Raw genomic sequence first — 15,614 nt, 5'->3', positions numbered from 1 at the left:
TGACTTGGTTGGTGCGAAGTATCAATGCTGGGATAACGTTGATGGATATGTCATTTGTATTTAAGTTTATTTTTCTGTGTGTATATCATGATGAGGCTGTATCTCTTCATAAATGGACGTATCTCTTCACTTTTGTTGTATAGAATTCATTGCGCCGGATGGAACTGCCAGCTGGCATTTGCCGACACCTGATTTGGGGCGTTGACTTGGTTCCCCCTGTGAGTGCCATTCGCCATTCGGCACTTCGTTTTCAGCGCGCTACTCCATTCCTCCTTGACCTCCTCTTCTAGGAAATGTTTCCATTTTCCATATGCTGCCTGCCCTTTCCGTAAGCTTGTTGTCGTGGACAGACTCCTCGCCAGGTGAATACAAGAGAATCTGTAGCTGAGGATTACTTTATTATGTCGGCGAATGGAACCGCAGAGTCAATTCTACATATGCTAAGTCTCCCCCCCATTCCCACTAGACCAACGCTCTTCTCTAATTAAACTGGTCGTAGATCTGTCGTCCGAGACCGCCTACTCACTCAAGTGACTCTTTTCGTGAAAACATCACTGGTAATGATCCGGCTGGCAGCTTCCCTTACAGGCCCAACAGCTAGAAAACGGGCAATATAGTGGGACTGTAATCTGCACTATCAGGGTGTGCTTTTCTGAACAGCTCTCTCCTTGCATCGCGCATACGATAATCGATATACGCCGTATCCCCCAGCGGAAGTCACACCTGCAATCAAGGCCATCCCATTTGGCGATCGCGCCAGCGCTGAACCAGCGCCAGGTCTACGCCTGAATACAGTAAATACAAACGCCTTGCGCGGAAAGTAGTAGTGTAGGTAGGTTTGGCAAGGTTACTCAAAGTACACAGCCTGTATACTTACGAATAACGAGGCCGATGCGCCCACAAGAACAGCCTGATCGCGACATCGCTTTTCCTCGAGAAGAGAGGGATCACCCGCAGGTGACGAAATAACGGGGGGAGATGCCATGGCGAAGGAAGATGTTTCGGTGAAAGCCGATGGAGGAAACAGCGCAGGGTGATCTAGCACGTGACTACGCATTGCTGAACGACGCAGATCTTTGGGAGCTCCTCCTGATCGTAGAGGAATTCTGCACCATGCCACCATTCACTCCTCGGCACTTTATGCTCCTCACAACTGGGTTGGGGGTATACGCAACAACTTCATATGCGTCTTACCACGCTTACAGGATCTATTCCGCTCCACCGCCAGCGCCAGGCATCGCGGATCCCTCACAACAAGACGCATATCCTGGCGTATTTGATGCCCTAGCTCCCGAATATGACGGTAAAATCGGATGGGATGAGTGGTTGATGAGGGTTGGATCCCGCCGAAAGGAGCTGGTTGAGCGGGCTTCCGGCTCCGTGCTGGAGGTGTCGACAGGGACAGGACGAAATTTGGAATACTACACCCAAAACCCGGCGATAAAACGTTTGACGTTAACGGATACCTCGGAGCCAATGCTTCATAAGGCATATACTCGGTACCGATCTATGACAAGCGCCAAACACAGCTTTCCCCCAACGTCGTTTGAAATGATGAATGTTCAGGCTTTGCCTGTAAACGACCGTCAATATGATACGGTGATTGATACATTTGGGCTGTGTTCTTGTTCAGACCCCGTTGCAGCCCTGCGTGAGATGGCGAGATGCTGTAAGCCGGATGGGAGAGTGTTATTGTTAGAGCATGGAAGAGGACGATACGGTTTTCTCAATGACGCGCTGGATAAGACGGCGACTGAACATGCCGTCAAGTGGGGCTGTTGGTGGAATAGAGATATTGAAGGTTTAGTGAAGAAGGCGGGGCTGGAAATTGTGGAGATGAAGACCTTTCATTTTGGTACAACTCTGTGGATGGTAGCGAAACCGAGAATCTCAGACATATGATCCTGCATGAGCTCAACAAGCGGCAAACAGCCAATCACTATTTATACAAAACCTAGACTGTAGATATATCACAAATAGTTTATGTAGCAGTAGGTTCCGTAGCTTCACCACATTCTGTTTCCCTATACTTTTTCACCCTAAGTTCTACGAGGGATCGTGGCTCGTGTATCCATAGACTTAGTTCTCCAAGACCCGCGTCCAATAGCGTCCGTTCTACCCACGCATTCGCTGTGACGGTGGTTGCCCTCAAGCGATCACCAGTTCCAAAAACCGCTACATGATGCTTCTGAATTTTCCCAGTAGTTCCGCGAGCACCAACAAGATGAACAAATCTCTCTGAGGCACTGTCTTCGATGACGTGAACGCGTACATCAGATGCGTCGTCTTCTGCTGCCGTATTTGATCCATAATCCTCCAACTCCGCCATGACGTCCGTTGCTAATTCTCCAGGTATTATTAGATTCTTCGCTCGAAGCTGCTCCGTTGGGCCACCTAGAACCTTGAGAATGTCGACAAATTTGCGGAGTGCAGTGGAGGTCGTTACAAGGTAGCGTGTGTGGAACATATCGCGCAGAGTGGGTAAGAGGGGTCGTCGAGTCTCTTGAGAAGCCTGGAGCTGGAGCGACGGGATATCGAATGCAGCCACAGGGATGGTGTCCAATCGATGTGTTATGTCAGTGACGAGAGCGATGAGGGTTGTCACATCGAGATTCAATGTGTCAGCGATTCCTGGATGAAGAGTGGCATCTGTTTGTAATCTACTGACGGAGGCTTCGTTGTTAAATGAGGGAGGTCCCCTATTTGTGGACGAAGGATCCGGTGGCCCATTGCGGATCTGCGAATCGTTGTAGGTCTTTCCAAGCTCTTTTGGGTCGATGTTTGCATTATCTCCATGTATCTCCACCAGAATGCCCATTGAGCGCAGAGTATCCTGTACACGCATGTCCACCTCCTCCTTTCCTACAAACTTCATGACCACTGTCGGCGTCTGATAATGGAGAGAGTTCTGCTCCGCTGCCATTAGCAGTCTTTTTGCTTGTTGATAAATAGGTAAAGTCGGAGGAGAAAATCCATCAAGTACGGTCCTTCCATTCGCCTGAAGTGTCTTGTTCGAATCATCATTCGAGCTTGGCGTAGAGTTTTCCTCTTCTTCACTTTCTTCTTCCTCCTCGTCGCAAAGGTCATTCTGGAATCCTTTTAACGCGGACGCTTTTACTTTGATCCATTGTTGTCCTTTCTGTGCCACTATATCTACTCTTATCGACTCCCGGCGGGGCCCACCTGGTTCGTGCGCATAATTAAAGGTATGAAAGACGTGGGTCACACCTGGTTCAGTTCGAACAAGGCGAAAGACGGCACTGAGGTAAGGGATGTTGGAACAGGATGTGTGTGCAGGTCGAATGGAAGTTGGGGTGGAGACTAGCTAGGAGGAAGCCAGTGAGCAACCTATTCAAGAGTTTGAGATGGAAAAAGGACTATCTGGTAATCATACCTTTTCAAGGAATTTGTTCTCAGCTCTGGTAACTGACCTGAGTTTGTGTAGTCCTCCTGCGAGCGTAGATCTCGCGGTTGCTCCGACGGTGTCCGCTTGGGAAATTATCTCATCAATATCCGCAAGTAGACTCTGTGAGCGAGCATGCAATGCACATGCTTGGCGAAAGAGTACATCGTGTGCGCTTTGTGGATCGAGGTTCTGGGAGGTTGGCATTATGATCTCGAGTCAAGTGCGACAAAGAATGCGTCCGCGTTTTGATCGCGGGTATTGGCAATAGATAGAGTTCATATATAAACAAACTACACAAAATTCTATTGAGGTGGGAGCTCAGTTATATTCACCCCAGCAACCGTAAACGTCTGTCCTTCGTAAGGGGCCATGGGTTTCGACGGCGGCTTGAAATTTGTTCGCCGACCTTCTTCGTACACTTCTTCCAAATATTGCTCAAAACGTCCTTCTCGCTTCAGCTGCAGATATCTTTTGTACAATGCAAGCGCCTAAGGTATAGCGAAGTAAATGAAGAGATACAACCGCAGCTCCATTCAAAAAAAGCATACCGTTCGCGAGTCTTCCACACTGTCGTGCATATCTGTCTGAATATCTTGCCGTAACACGTACCACGCCAAGAAGCGCAGGGAGAGTTTCCTGAGGTCGGGTGAGAAAACAGGCGTCCATAGGAATAGTAAATCAGACAGGTGGTCTCACCTTTGCCGACTCTGTATGAAGAAAATATCAACTGTGTCAATAACCTGTTCCGGCGGGACCAATATATCTACGTGACAAGAGCTGTATCAGCCTCGAAGACGAACGAATGGCAGCAAGGTGATGGAGTGGCACATACTGATGATCCGGAAATCTTTCTTCAAGCCATGGCCCACAAAAACACATCCCAGGTCGACCAATAACCGCAGCTTCTTATATGACGACTAACGGGATTGCGACAAGGTTCACTACCACACTGCAACCGCATACCAAATGCAACACTGGGGCATACCTTCAAAGAAACCAACGGGTGCCTTGAATGGGCGATATCCAGATCGCCAGCTGCATAACTGCTTAGCGGCTTACTTTTGCCGCGAGTTGCTGGAGACCATACCTTTGATGCCAGAAAACTCGGTCAAGTAATCCACTACGTCTTCTGTTGTCGATATGTACTCATCGATGAAAGGAATGCCTTCTTCCGGTCCATCGCCACGGAGGACACTAACACGTGCCAAACTTAGTCGTGACGGGCGGATCACCGATCGTGTGCCATCACTCCGGATCTCCGTTTCATCCTGCTAGTGGTTCAGCGCTGGCTGCTCAAACACAACTCATATGGCGCGGCTTCCTACCTTGCTCAAGGCTACGAACTCGGCGTCTAAAGCACAGAGGAATCCGGGCTTAGTTGGAAGTTCCTCCGGCTTTAACAGTTTATAGCTGATCTTTAGATCTTTTTCTCGTCGACGGCTTTCCATAAAAATGTGTTCAGCACAAGCGTATCCTAACCAATCAATAGATAGTCTTTGACATACTTGAGAAGCACCATGGTGCGTAGGTACGTCGGATCAGGACTGGTCCGTAACGAGTTGAGGTCCTGCACTTGCTTAAGATCTGTTCGTCTGTACTGTATGACAGATGGAATCTAAAAGACCAATACGCATTATAAGAAGTATAAAATACATTTCATATAACCAACTTCAGTGATACCTTCCGTTTTCTGAACTGTCGTGCCTCAATTTCGGGCACAGGTTGGACCAGAAAATCGTTGAAGACATACCAACTTGGGACGCTTTCTCCATCATCAACTATGGAAGCAACGAGATTAGCCAATGTTTCCCGAAACTGTCAATGGTGCATTACCTCGCACATGGGCCACCAAATGTGGCACTTCTTTTCCTTCTCGAATTTCCACCACCGTCGCCTACATGCCCATCAATCAGCGCAATACCACTGACTAACAATGTCTCATATCTACCCGCACCATCAAATCGTACATCGCCACCTCCGCCGTCTCACTGGCGATGTCGATGCTGGTCTCATCCACACCCAGTTCTTTAACTGTGAGTTTTGAACCATCCAGGATCAGCGCAATCCTGTGCCACAAAGATACGCCTTAGGTCTGTCCGTCTACAGCAAAATAAGCGCAGTTTGCACCTTACCGTGGAGGGAGCCACGGCTTATCTGTGCAGTGGATTAGTATACCACGAGCTATAACAGTACAATCCTGAAGACCAAACTCTTTTACCTTCTGAACGGTAGAGGTCAAGATCCTCTTCGGTAGTAGCGCCCGCATTGATACTCATGACATTTGGAGGACGTTGTAACCGCCGAAACTGAGTTGTCGGCTGGTAGCGTTTGCAGCTGTTGCACCAGGCCTTGGTCGAAGAAGCGCGATTTATACTATGCTGAAGTACGTCTCCGAACCGATCTTTTGTGCTTTTCGCATGTGAACCCTTCCAACTATATGTCAAGTCCACTACAAAAGGATACGTATCTCGTGCCTGCTGGCTATTGCACTGACAATGGCTAATAGCTTGCAACTTTAACCCATAGATCTGCTGCATAACCGAAGGCATCTGGTCCTTGTCATAGTCCCGATGGATGATGACCGTTCCCATGTGCATGCCGAGCTCGGACTGCAGTTGTTCCAAAACAAAGCGATTGAAGTTTTGAATGAGGGTGGCGTACGACGTCGACGGATTTGGTTGATCCGGCTCAAACAACCCCAAGGCATTGGCTGTGTGATAGCGAAGGCTTCCCTTAGTATATGAAAGCCAGAATAGAGGTGTCGTGGCAACTAACCCTGCGGTATTGTTTTGAAAGCCCTCAAGAAGTTCGTAGCTTGACAGTTTGCGCCTTTGGCATCTTCCAGCATTCTAAACAAGAATCCGAGCTCACACGATAGGCAATACTCCTTTGGACAATTCGCATTGATGTGTGCTTTTGTGATCTCGCGCAAAGGTGTTGTGAAGAAGAGGACTTGCAGCATGGCATTACAGTAAGAGTTCACAATATGGGTTTCGAGACCTCCATACGATGTTTTATTGTAAAAGCCGAAGTCAAAGTCCTCCACGCCAAATTTGCTGTACTTGATTTCGACCCGACGATAGTATTTGGGCATAGCGTTCGCGAGCGGTACGGCGTTTACAACCTCTTCATCGACGCCTTGCGGTGTCTAGGGACTTGTTTAAGAAGTTATCTCGAGATATGAAACCACCATTTGTTAGCTTACATCGCGACCCTGGGTATTCTTGCCAAAGTACTTTTCGCGATCTTGCTCAGATCTGAATTTGGGAACATCGAGCATTTCTTTTCGGGCCTTACGGGCCATTGCCAAATTTTGATTGCGTTTAAAGGTTCCAGGGTTGGGGGCGTATCCGACAAAGTCTATCATCTTCACGTTCGCGAGGACTTCTGGCGGAATCTTCGGTGCCGGTTGTCCGGCTTCGAACGTTAGCTTTGCTGGCCAGGAGGAGAGCAATTCGGAGGTGTAGTATGGCATTCCGATCAAGGAAAGTGGACTTTTGTCTCCTATTTCCACTGCTGGCGGCGGTGCGGGAGTGTCAGCAAACTCGGTTGGCCGAGAAAACAGATTTACTCGACAGTCTGGCTTCTCGGTCCATAGTGACACGACTCCGGAAGAGTCACCACAAGCAAGCATCTCTCCGGAGCTGGAGAATTCGATAGAGTTCAGGAACCCACTGATATTTGCCTGTGACAGAGTTTTCAACTTAACCCTTTTCAACCAATGCTCTTCGATATTGAGGCTTACCTGGAAAAATCGGACATTAGACGCATTAGAAACATCACAGAGCTGAAATTGACCATTTTGGGACGCGGCAAGGATTATTGAGGAGATTTTGGGGTGGAAGTGCAGATAGTTTGGGCCGGAAGGAAAAGGAATGGGTGGTAATGCCCTCATTGTGCGTATATCGAACAGTTTTATCATTGGATCCGTCATCATCTTGTTCCCTCTGATAAAAGCACACTTAAGCCATCAACTCAGCAATTTCTGCATATCACTTCTACCACAAACCTTGCAGAAAATCCGCAAGTGATCATGATGTTTCCTGCAACGTCCAAATCTCCAATGGTACCCGTATGCGCCATCAAACTGTGCTCCTCCTTCAACGTGCGCGGATCTCGGAGTCCAACTCGACCTGTTGCTGTCCCGCAGCAAATTACCCTCGCCTGTTTCATGACTGTCACATTATCATCAACGTCCAACTTAAGATGATTACACAACTGAAGGATTAGACGGCGCCGACAAATGAGATGATCCGGCTTGCAGGACTTTACGCACCTGCCTAATAATACTCCCTCGGAACAAATTTATCAGCATGAGAGATCGACTGGAGGTCGCGACCAACAGTTCGGATGTTGTATTGGTGAAAGACATGCTCAAGGGTGTGTGTCCCGGATCGATGCTAGATGAACCGACCATTATTGCAAGTAGTGTTAAGAGAGATCATGCCATTACTCCATCCGAAATGCATGTCGAAAGCCCCAAGGTTGAATAACTTCGCTTCAAAGATACCTTATGTTCCATTTCATTAACCCACGTCGATGTGTGTGACGAATATTTTTACCCCCAATGGAAAACAAGCCTTGGTCATTTAACAACATCTTATGCGCCCGAGTAGCATGTGCAGGAAAGCTGGTGTATCTGGCAAGATCGCCGGAGGAAATAAACAGGGAGGAAATTTGGCCCTATATTATCGGCAGACGCAAACAAAAAGATTTGGACAAGCGGCAGGGGGTAAGAAAAAACTAATCCGACGCAATGACTATATCAAATTGAATTTACACAATGTTTACATTTTCCCCGCCTGTCCACAATAGCTCTTCAAGTGGGTCGAAAGTGAGACAAGATATCGGCTGAACAGGTGCAAGTACGGTGCCTAGGGGAATATTACCATCCAGGCATCAATGCTACGAAGAAGACTGATATCGCCATGAGGAGGCACAAGGCTGAGGACCATGGGCCATGCTCGCTCAGTCGTAGTCTGCCTTCGCCTGCGATAGAGTGAGCACGACCCTCTTTCTCTGGAATCCGTCGCCATGCCTCCCTTCCTTCCTTCCTTCCTGCTTATGAGCGCTTACCCAGCCCTACTCGTCGCACTTCCGTCCAACTTTGAGCCATGAGGCATAAGTCTCACGGGCACTCGTTTGCTACTTGTTACGACCGTCCTTCACTAGTCCAATCTACAGCCCGTGTCAGATCGTCACCAAACAGATCACCAGCGGAAGTTGGAGCACTCGCTGAGTGAGTCATCCACGCGCCAGCACGAGCCACACCAACGCCACAGTCGTCCCTCATGGCTCCGATCTTCATCCGTGCTTCCAAAGACTCCATTCCATTTAGCCATCTTGCCCTTTGGCCTTCACCGTCGACATTATTCTTTCAGCTACCTGCGCGCCCATGCAGAATGGCGGAAGAAACCAGTAGTGCCGTCAATGACAAATCCGCAAAGACGAACTCACCGGACCATAAGGAAACGTCACTGGAATCGACATCACCGCAACCAGACACATTCAAGCGGCCCGCAGAGGTCAGCCAGGAGGATGGTAATGGGGAAAAGCTTCAACCGAAGGAAAGGTCCTCAGAACCCGCTGCTGGAGTCAAGAGGCCAATCTCGGAGGTGGGCGACGAAGGAAAACCAGATGTAAAAAAAATCAAGCCAGATACAAAACAACGCAGTCCTTCAAATGAACTAGAAGAAGGTGAGATGTCCGAATCGTCAACGAGGGATACATCTCTTCCCCCAGAGTCGAATCGCACGTCTCCTCGACCATCAGCGCATCACAAATCACGTGCTGCACCAGACGTTCGTCGCCCTTCCCCACCGCCCGAGTTTCTCGAACTTTTCAAAAGCCCCCCAACGCCATATCTATCTCCTAATTTCCACGACGTTGACGTCCCTCTGTCACAAGCGCTTAGTGCCTACACAGGAACCTCGGACATAAGTGAGTTTGAGAGCTCTAAGAAGGTCGGGGAAGGGACATTTGGGTGAGTTGAGTACGTTCAATTTACCGGAAGGTGGACTTGCGGCTTATTATCATCTCAAAGGGAGGTAACTATAGCAAAGCATAAATCTACCGGAAGAAAAGTAGCACTGAAGAAGATCATTCTGCACAAGGACAGAGATGGAGTGGGTACTTGTATTTTGATTTTCACGTCTGGTGCTTGTTGCCTAACAAGCTGTTTATATTCTAGCTACCTATTACTGCTGTACGAGAAATCGCAATCTTGAAGTCTCTTCGTCACCCCAACCTCATTAATCTCGAAGAGATTGCTGTGCGAAGAGGTATGCGCTATTCTGTCTTCTTCTAATTTTAAGACGACCGGCCGATTGAGTTAGCTTTCATCTTCAAGGTGACCGTCGGGCTGAGGAAGTGGCGACATTATTTATGGTCTTTCCGTACATGAAGCACGATCTTAGCGGACTACTAGACAATCCTCAAGTGACATTCGACCCATCTCACATTAAATCATTCACAAAGCAGATGCTGGATGGCATACTGTATCTCCACCAAGTTAGTGATGATATCATATTGGTCAGATAAGGCGTGAACTCATGCTGCGCTCGTATAAAGCGGAATATACTCCACCGTGACATGAAATCAGCAAATATCCTCATTGACAACGGTGGAAATCTCAGAATCGCAGACTTTGGATTGGCGCGCTCATTTGATCCAAGCGCGGGTCGGAGGCTGACCCCCACAGTGGTGACGCTGTGGTATCGAGCTCCCGAGCTTCTACTGGGGAAGCAAGATTATACTGCTGCAGTTGATATGTGGGGAATAGGGTGAGTTATTGCCAGAATTGCTACTATACTTCAATCGTGAAGAGTTAATCATACATTCGACAGTTGTATCTTTGCTGAAATGTGGGACAGACGGCCTATATTCAAAGGTGCTACGGAAGTGGAATTGATTGAAAAAATCTTTTCGATATGCGGGACACCTGATCCGGCGGATTATCGAAGTTCTAATGGAAAACGTCAGGGGAAGTTTCCAAAGTTGGAAGATGGAACTGTCACTCCTCAGCCACAGCCGAGAAGGATTTGGGATGCTTACTCTAGTGAACGGTAAGCAGCATTCACCCGCGGTGTAGACATCAAAATTTGCTCATTCTTGCTCACTTGGTTATATCACTACGCCAGGTTGGATTTTCAAACGATTGCGTTCATCGACTATCTTCTAAATCTGGACCCTGACCGACGGCCAACTGCCGATGAGGCTCTTCGGCACGATTACTTCTTGGTAGAGCCTAGGGCCGCGGAACCCAATACTTCAGAGTATGTTAAATTATATTTTCAATCGAGAATGGAATATTGAGCGTTTGGTCCATCTCCAGTTTTCCGACATGGGAAGAATCTCATGAATATGGCATGCGACTCCGGCACGAACAAGCCGCCCGAGCTTTTAATGAGCGAGCCAACTTGTCCAGAATGATACCAGGCCTGGCACCACTGGAGCATCTTCCACCGCCGCTACCCGTTCATTCAGATGCCTTTAGATTGAGATCTGGCAAGGTGGTTCGAAGGCGACGACTTGCCGACGTCGGGATGTCAGGAAGAGGGGGAGATCGCTTGGATCGGTATAATTCTGGAATTAGGGATGAGCGGGACGATTGGAATGGGGACCGCTCGAGTAGATATGGGAATCGGGCAGATTCGGTGGGGAAGGATGAGAGGTGGCAAAAAGGTGGGCACGACCGGTACGTCCCTGGTGGCGAGAGCGGTGGGCGAGACGACCGGACCGAGCGTGAAAGTCATGCCGCATCGTCAGTAAAGGATGACAGAGGGCGAAGGTCCGGTCATGATCATTATAGCGTTACTAGTGAGACCAGCGGGCGCGGAGACCGAGAACGCAGCACGAAGGATGACAGAGGACGAGGTCGCGATGTCTACATTCCCAATCATGAGGCCAGGGAGGAAAGGAGCCACAGAAACGCAAAGAACGAAGAGCCAATTTTGAAACCTGCTCAAGGTCATAGGACCCCTTCCGATCGACAGAGTCATAGAGAACGGGCGCGGGAGGGACGGAAGAGGGAGGAGGAGTCACGCGACACGCCGGAACAGCGAGCGGTGGAGAAGAATGCTGACGAGAAGGAAAGGGACGTAAATGGATCGCATGGAATGTTGGATAATCGATACCTGGATAGGAAGGCTGATGACAAGAGAAAGGGTATGTATCACGAGCGCCACAATCAAAAGGACCGCGAGGTAGATAAAATGTCCGACGAGAAACAAAAGGATGAGGAACAAAAACACGACAAGGGGAATTCTCGCAACGGGGACAAAGTATCTGATCCTAACAGAAAGAGCGAAGGTAGCAAACACGATAAGCGAGAAGATCGTGGAGCGATAGATAAAAGGCCGGATGACAAGAGAGGGGACGAAGATCACAAAAGCAGCAAGCCGGACGATCGCGAGGGGACCAAAACAGATATCGGCAGAAAGAGCGAGGAACACAAACATGATACCCGTGACTATTGTAGGGAGACGGACAAGAGATCGGATGACAAACGACGGGACGAGGATCACAAAAGCAGCAAGCGGGATGATCGCGAGGGGACGAAAGCAGATGGCGGCAGAAAGAGTGAGGACCACAAACATGATAAGCGAGATGATCGCGCACTGGTGGACAAAAAGTCCGATCACACACGGACGGACAAGGAACACCATAACAACAAGCGGGATGATCGCGAAGGAAGAAGGATTCATGATAGCAGAAGGAAGAGCGACGATCACAAAAGGGATAAGAGAGACAATCACATGGTATTGGACAAAAAATCTGATGAGAAAAAGGCTGCAGGAAAAGTGGATGCAAAGTCAGAGGAGAAGCAACGAGACTCTGTCGTTTATGATCGTCGTAGTCCCGGTGTACATAAACCTCGCGATAAAGACCAGACTGAGTACAAAGGAGATGAGGGGCATTCCAAATCCGACCGTCGATCAGTCGCTGCATCACAAGGTCAGAAGGAAGATGACAGCGGAGGGCAACGACGGGACGTGCGTAATCACGGCACTCCGGAAAAAACTTCCGAGCGCGAGGTAAAGAGGACTGAATCGAGGACGGGGGATCAAGGGCGTGGAGACCGAAGGGACAATCGACATGGTGACGCCGACCTCCCCATATCAGAGCGACCAAAGTTGCATCGCGCTTCCTCCGGCGATGCCAAGCGCCAGTCAGCACGGGAACAGCCTCGAGGTGGTCGTGAAAGTATCAAGATGGAGACCAAATCGGATTTTTTGGACTCAAATAAGGAGGAAGAATCTCAACGTTCAACCACCCGTAAAGAGGAGGCGTCTGAACCAGACATTCACCGCTCAACTGCAAAAGTTCGCATCAGCGAGAAGAAAGATGAACCCAAATCATCGTCCCGTGACCCAAGCACTGAGAACAAACTGGGAACAAGAGAGTCTGGCAGTGACAAGCGGAAACGTGACGATGAACCTGATCATCCGACGAAGCGGCGAAGCTTAGATAACGAGGATCTTATAGGGAAGCGTGAAGAGCGAAAAGAGGAGACAAAATCAGGGACTAGGTCGGATGAGAAGCGCTTGGATGATCCGAAAAGTCCATCCGTAACCAGAAAGTCAGCTAAAGATGTGAAGCATGATACCTCGCCGCGATTGAGAGAGACCAAATTAGAGGATGATGCTAAGAAGATCAGAGAATCAAAGGACGACGGCTCGTCGCGATCGAGACGAACTAGCTTCGGAGATGACCGCAAGCAAAGAGAATCGAAGGACCATTTTCCCTCGCGGACGAGAAGAACTGGTCTGGAGGAAGATGATAACCAGAGGAAAGAATCGAAGGATGACGACTCGGCACGATCGAGACGAACTAGTTTGGAGGATGATCCCACGAAGGAGAAAGGATTTAACGATCACCGGTCGTCGCGGTCGAGACGAGATACCTTGGAGGATGATGGCAGAAGGGATAAAGAATCGAAGGATCATCACCCATCGCCGTCGAGACGGACCCATCTGGAGGATGAAGGTAGGAGAGGAAAGGACGTATGGAGAAAGGAGTCCTCTCGATCGTCACGACGAACGAGTCTGGAAAGCGATACCCACAAGACCACCGACGCTAGACGGGAGGAGCGTAAGTGGGAAACCTCGAGTACCCGTGAGACCAAAACGGACAACTTGTCGGCCAAAGGCAAAGATTCGAGGTCTATGAACCAACCTGGTTCGGAAAGGGACAAACGTAAAGACTCTCATGACCAAGAGTCATTGTCTCCGTCTAGGAAACCGCGTAAATCCGAGTCTGAGACGCCGCGACGTATGAAGAGATCTGCGGAGGAAGATGAACGGTCCGTGAAACGGAGGCATCCGCTACCGCCGAGACCCAAGGATTCACCTGGACGAAGAAAGGAGTAGTACTGAGTCTCGGGTAAGGTGTTTCTAGGTGATGTTGATTCGTCTGTGGAGGAGACGGTTATGTATATCATATTTATTTCTTCGGGAATCTTATTGTTTTTGTACAAAATATACAACCATCATTTACCACCCATGCTTCTAACTGTATTACACTCACTCTATGCTAGGCCTCGAGAGTCTTCAGCATCATGCTCATAGCACATACCAAATTCGCCTGTGTCCAAAGCAAGGGACACACATCGTTCGTCACATACTTTCCATCCTCAATGTAATAACTCTCTGGGCACCAAAATTCTCCAAAAGGACAGTTCTCGCTGCCGGTGATTTGTCCGAGTGCGCGATTAAAGTACAAAACCTGAGACTCCTTTAGCTGTTGAAGATGGTCTGGTGTCTTGTTTGAATCGTTCTTGGCCTCCATGTACAGATGACCGTAAATGCAAGACAGGATCGAATCGAAAATACACCATTGAGCTTCTTGCCCTTCTTTCAAGAACTGGTCACGCGCAGACATATCATTGGAGAAATCTGCCGTACGATTTTCCTCTGAAAAAACCTTTTTGTAGTTCGCCATCCAGTACGAGTCGCCCTTGTAACGTCTGATACCATAGTCACCGGCGAGGTCCTTGACAACGTTGGTAATAATTTCGTGCTTGGTCTGATTTGGGATGGGGAGACGAAGAGGGTAGAGGAGGAAAAGAAGGGCTGCGTCTGTTTTCCGGGAGGGTGATTCTGAAGGAAGGAGACTTGCCAAGATCTGAGTGCCGGCTGTGTGGAGGGTCTTGATGAGCTCTACGTAGGTTTCAGGGAGAGTAGTGAGGGACAGTTCGCGAGCGGTTTTGGTATAGGACGTTTGGAGTACGCTGGCGGCTGCCGGGTCCTTGGAGAGGAGAGAGAGGACAGCCGACAAACCGGCTGTGACCGGACCGATGGAGGATGCCTCGACTTTGCGAGCCTCTTCCCAATGTCCGCTATCTTGATCTTGATGGAATTGGATCGTATTAAAGTACAAGGGAATCAAGGTCAGCAACTGGATATGCGATTCGGCGAGTGTAGTATGACCCTCGTTGATCAACGAACACAGCAGCCATACAAAGTATCCAATGGCATCATTCTGAGCATGAGCCCAAGTTTGCTCATTCTCTTGCAGCAATGTTCCGTTAAAGCGAATGTGGGGTCGCTGCATGACATCCGCATTGTAATCTACTTTTTGGGTAATGCAATCCTTCCATCTCTTTTCACTCGTTGGATTTAACCAAAAGGCCGCCAAATCATCAATGGTTCGTACGGCAGCATCGGCTTTCCCTATGACCCAGTGAGCATGGGCAACGTGGATATTATCACGGACCCACACATTGTCGTAGCCGGTATAATCAGATTCATCTTCCGAGTGGGCGAGGGCGGCCTTGAAGAGACCTCTCCCTGTTACAGTTGGGAAATCAAGCGACTTTTTGGCATTGAGCAGAGACCAAATGGACTCGATATCTTTGCGAGTGTAAGATTGTTTAATGTGCTGAGCGAGGACCTTGTTGTGAACAAGAACTTTGAGAGGGGGGTGTTCAATGGCCATCTTTTGACGACGACGACAACGACAAGGTCGCGATGAATGGGGATCTACCACAACCCGTCCTATCCCTTTATATACTGTTCATCCTTGCAAAATCCACAAAAGCCATATCCCCAAAATCGATAATAAAAAAAAAAATAAACTTTTGTTTATGATCGTGGAAGCGCGGCCGTTTTGTGCCAGTCGTGTGCTTAAAGTGTTCCAAAAAAGAGTTGCGCAGCGTTCAATTAGGCACGTGACTCGTGATGTCACAAGGGCTTTGAGGCTATCGATG

At 48.8% G+C, this 15,614-nt stretch overlaps 6 protein-coding genes across 6 annotated transcripts; 2 read left to right on the top strand and 4 right to left on the bottom strand.

Annotated features, from left to right (window-relative positions):
* Positions 1-344: 344 nt before the first annotated feature.
* SPPG_08892 (uncharacterized protein) lies at positions 345-1,065 on the bottom strand. Its single transcript, XM_016757040.1, has 2 exons — positions 878-1,065; positions 345-808 (listed from the first exon to the last, which is right to left on the bottom strand). The coding sequence occupies exons 1-2, from the start codon at positions 1,055-1,057 to the stop codon at positions 638-640; spliced, it is 351 nt and encodes a 116-aa protein (XP_016611534.1). The 5' UTR covers positions 1,058-1,065; the 3' UTR covers positions 345-637.
* SPPG_00978 (uncharacterized protein) lies at positions 672-2,140 on the top strand. The gene is made up of 2 exons (XM_016749304.1): positions 672-828; positions 910-2,140. The coding sequence occupies exon 2, from the start codon at positions 1,015-1,017 to the stop codon at positions 1,900-1,902; it is 888 nt and encodes a 295-aa protein (XP_016611533.1). The 5' UTR covers positions 672-828; positions 910-1,014; the 3' UTR covers positions 1,903-2,140.
* Positions 1,982-3,610, bottom strand: SPPG_00977 (uncharacterized protein; the record flags this gene model as incomplete). The annotated part of the gene is made up of 2 exons (XM_016749303.1): positions 1,982-3,325; positions 3,395-3,610. 2 exons carry the CDS (start codon positions 3,608-3,610, stop codon positions 1,982-1,984), a joined length of 1,560 nt encoding a protein of 519 aa, XP_016611532.1.
* Positions 3,611-3,708: 98 nt separating this feature from the next.
* SPPG_00976 (poly(A)-specific ribonuclease) lies at positions 3,709-8,005 on the bottom strand (the record flags this gene model as incomplete). The annotated part of the gene is made up of 19 exons (XM_016749302.1): positions 3,709-3,894; positions 3,955-4,042; positions 4,103-4,169; positions 4,239-4,323; positions 4,392-4,441; positions 4,494-4,674; positions 4,732-4,846; positions 4,912-5,021; positions 5,087-5,184; positions 5,240-5,300; positions 5,361-5,472; positions 5,539-5,560; positions 5,625-6,116; positions 6,182-6,554; positions 6,612-7,091; positions 7,152-7,353; positions 7,416-7,606; positions 7,683-7,806; positions 7,917-8,005. The coding sequence occupies 19 exons, from the start codon at positions 8,003-8,005 to the stop codon at positions 3,709-3,711; spliced, it is 3,126 nt and encodes a 1,041-aa protein (XP_016611531.1).
* Positions 8,006-8,751: 746 nt separating this feature from the next.
* SPPG_00975 (CMGC/CDK protein kinase) lies at positions 8,752-13,919 on the top strand. Its single transcript, XM_016749301.1, has 8 exons — positions 8,752-9,389; positions 9,450-9,531; positions 9,597-9,687; positions 9,756-9,916; positions 9,977-10,188; positions 10,252-10,470; positions 10,546-10,680; positions 10,740-13,919. The coding sequence occupies exons 1-8, from the start codon at positions 8,809-8,811 to the stop codon at positions 13,774-13,776; spliced, it is 4,518 nt and encodes a 1,505-aa protein (XP_016611530.1). The 5' UTR covers positions 8,752-8,808; the 3' UTR covers positions 13,777-13,919.
* SPPG_00974 (uncharacterized protein) lies at positions 13,670-15,515 on the bottom strand. Its single transcript, XM_016749300.1, has 2 exons — positions 13,757-15,515; positions 13,670-13,690 (listed from the first exon to the last, which is right to left on the bottom strand). The coding sequence occupies exon 1, from the start codon at positions 15,341-15,343 to the stop codon at positions 13,940-13,942; it is 1,404 nt and encodes a 467-aa protein (XP_016611529.1). The 5' UTR covers positions 15,344-15,515; the 3' UTR covers positions 13,670-13,690; positions 13,757-13,939.
* Between the last annotated feature and the right edge of the window lie 99 nt (positions 15,516-15,614).

This window comes from Spizellomyces punctatus, assembly GCF_000182565.1.
Source record: "Spizellomyces punctatus DAOM BR117 chromosome Unknown supercont1.2, whole genome shotgun sequence".
In the NCBI taxonomy this organism is placed as follows: domain Eukaryota; kingdom Fungi; phylum Chytridiomycota; class Chytridiomycetes; order Spizellomycetales; family Spizellomycetaceae; genus Spizellomyces; species Spizellomyces punctatus.
The sequence above is the reverse complement of the archived record's forward strand: the minus strand, read 5'-3'. Positions and strand labels throughout refer to the sequence as shown.

Excerpts from the sequence above, each read along its gene's own strand:
- SPPG_00975 (XM_016749301.1), top strand. The coding sequence starts at position 8,809 with ATGGCGGAAGAAACCAGTAGTGCCGTCAATGACAAATCCGCAAAGACG. Across the intron at positions 9,917-9,976 it reads GCATACTGTATCTCCACCAA|CGGAATATACTCCACCGTGA; the intron begins GTTAGTGATGAT and ends GCTCGTATAAAG. Across the intron at positions 10,189-10,251 it reads GTTGATATGTGGGGAATAGG|TTGTATCTTTGCTGAAATGT; the intron begins GTGAGTTATTGC and ends TACATTCGACAG.
- SPPG_08892 (XM_016757040.1), bottom strand. The coding sequence starts at position 1,057 with ATGCGTAGTCACGTGCTAGATCACCCTGCGCTGTTTCCTCCATCGGCT. Across the intron at positions 809-877 it reads GCGCATCGGCCTCGTTATTC|GCGTTTGTATTTACTGTATT; the intron begins GTAAGTATACAG and ends TTTCCGCGCAAG.
- SPPG_00978 (XM_016749304.1), top strand. The coding sequence starts at position 1,015 with ATGGAGGAAACAGCGCAGGGTGATCTAGCACGTGACTACGCATTGCTG.
- SPPG_00974 (XM_016749300.1), bottom strand. The coding sequence starts at position 15,343 with ATGGCCATTGAACACCCCCCTCTCAAAGTTCTTGTTCACAACAAGGTC.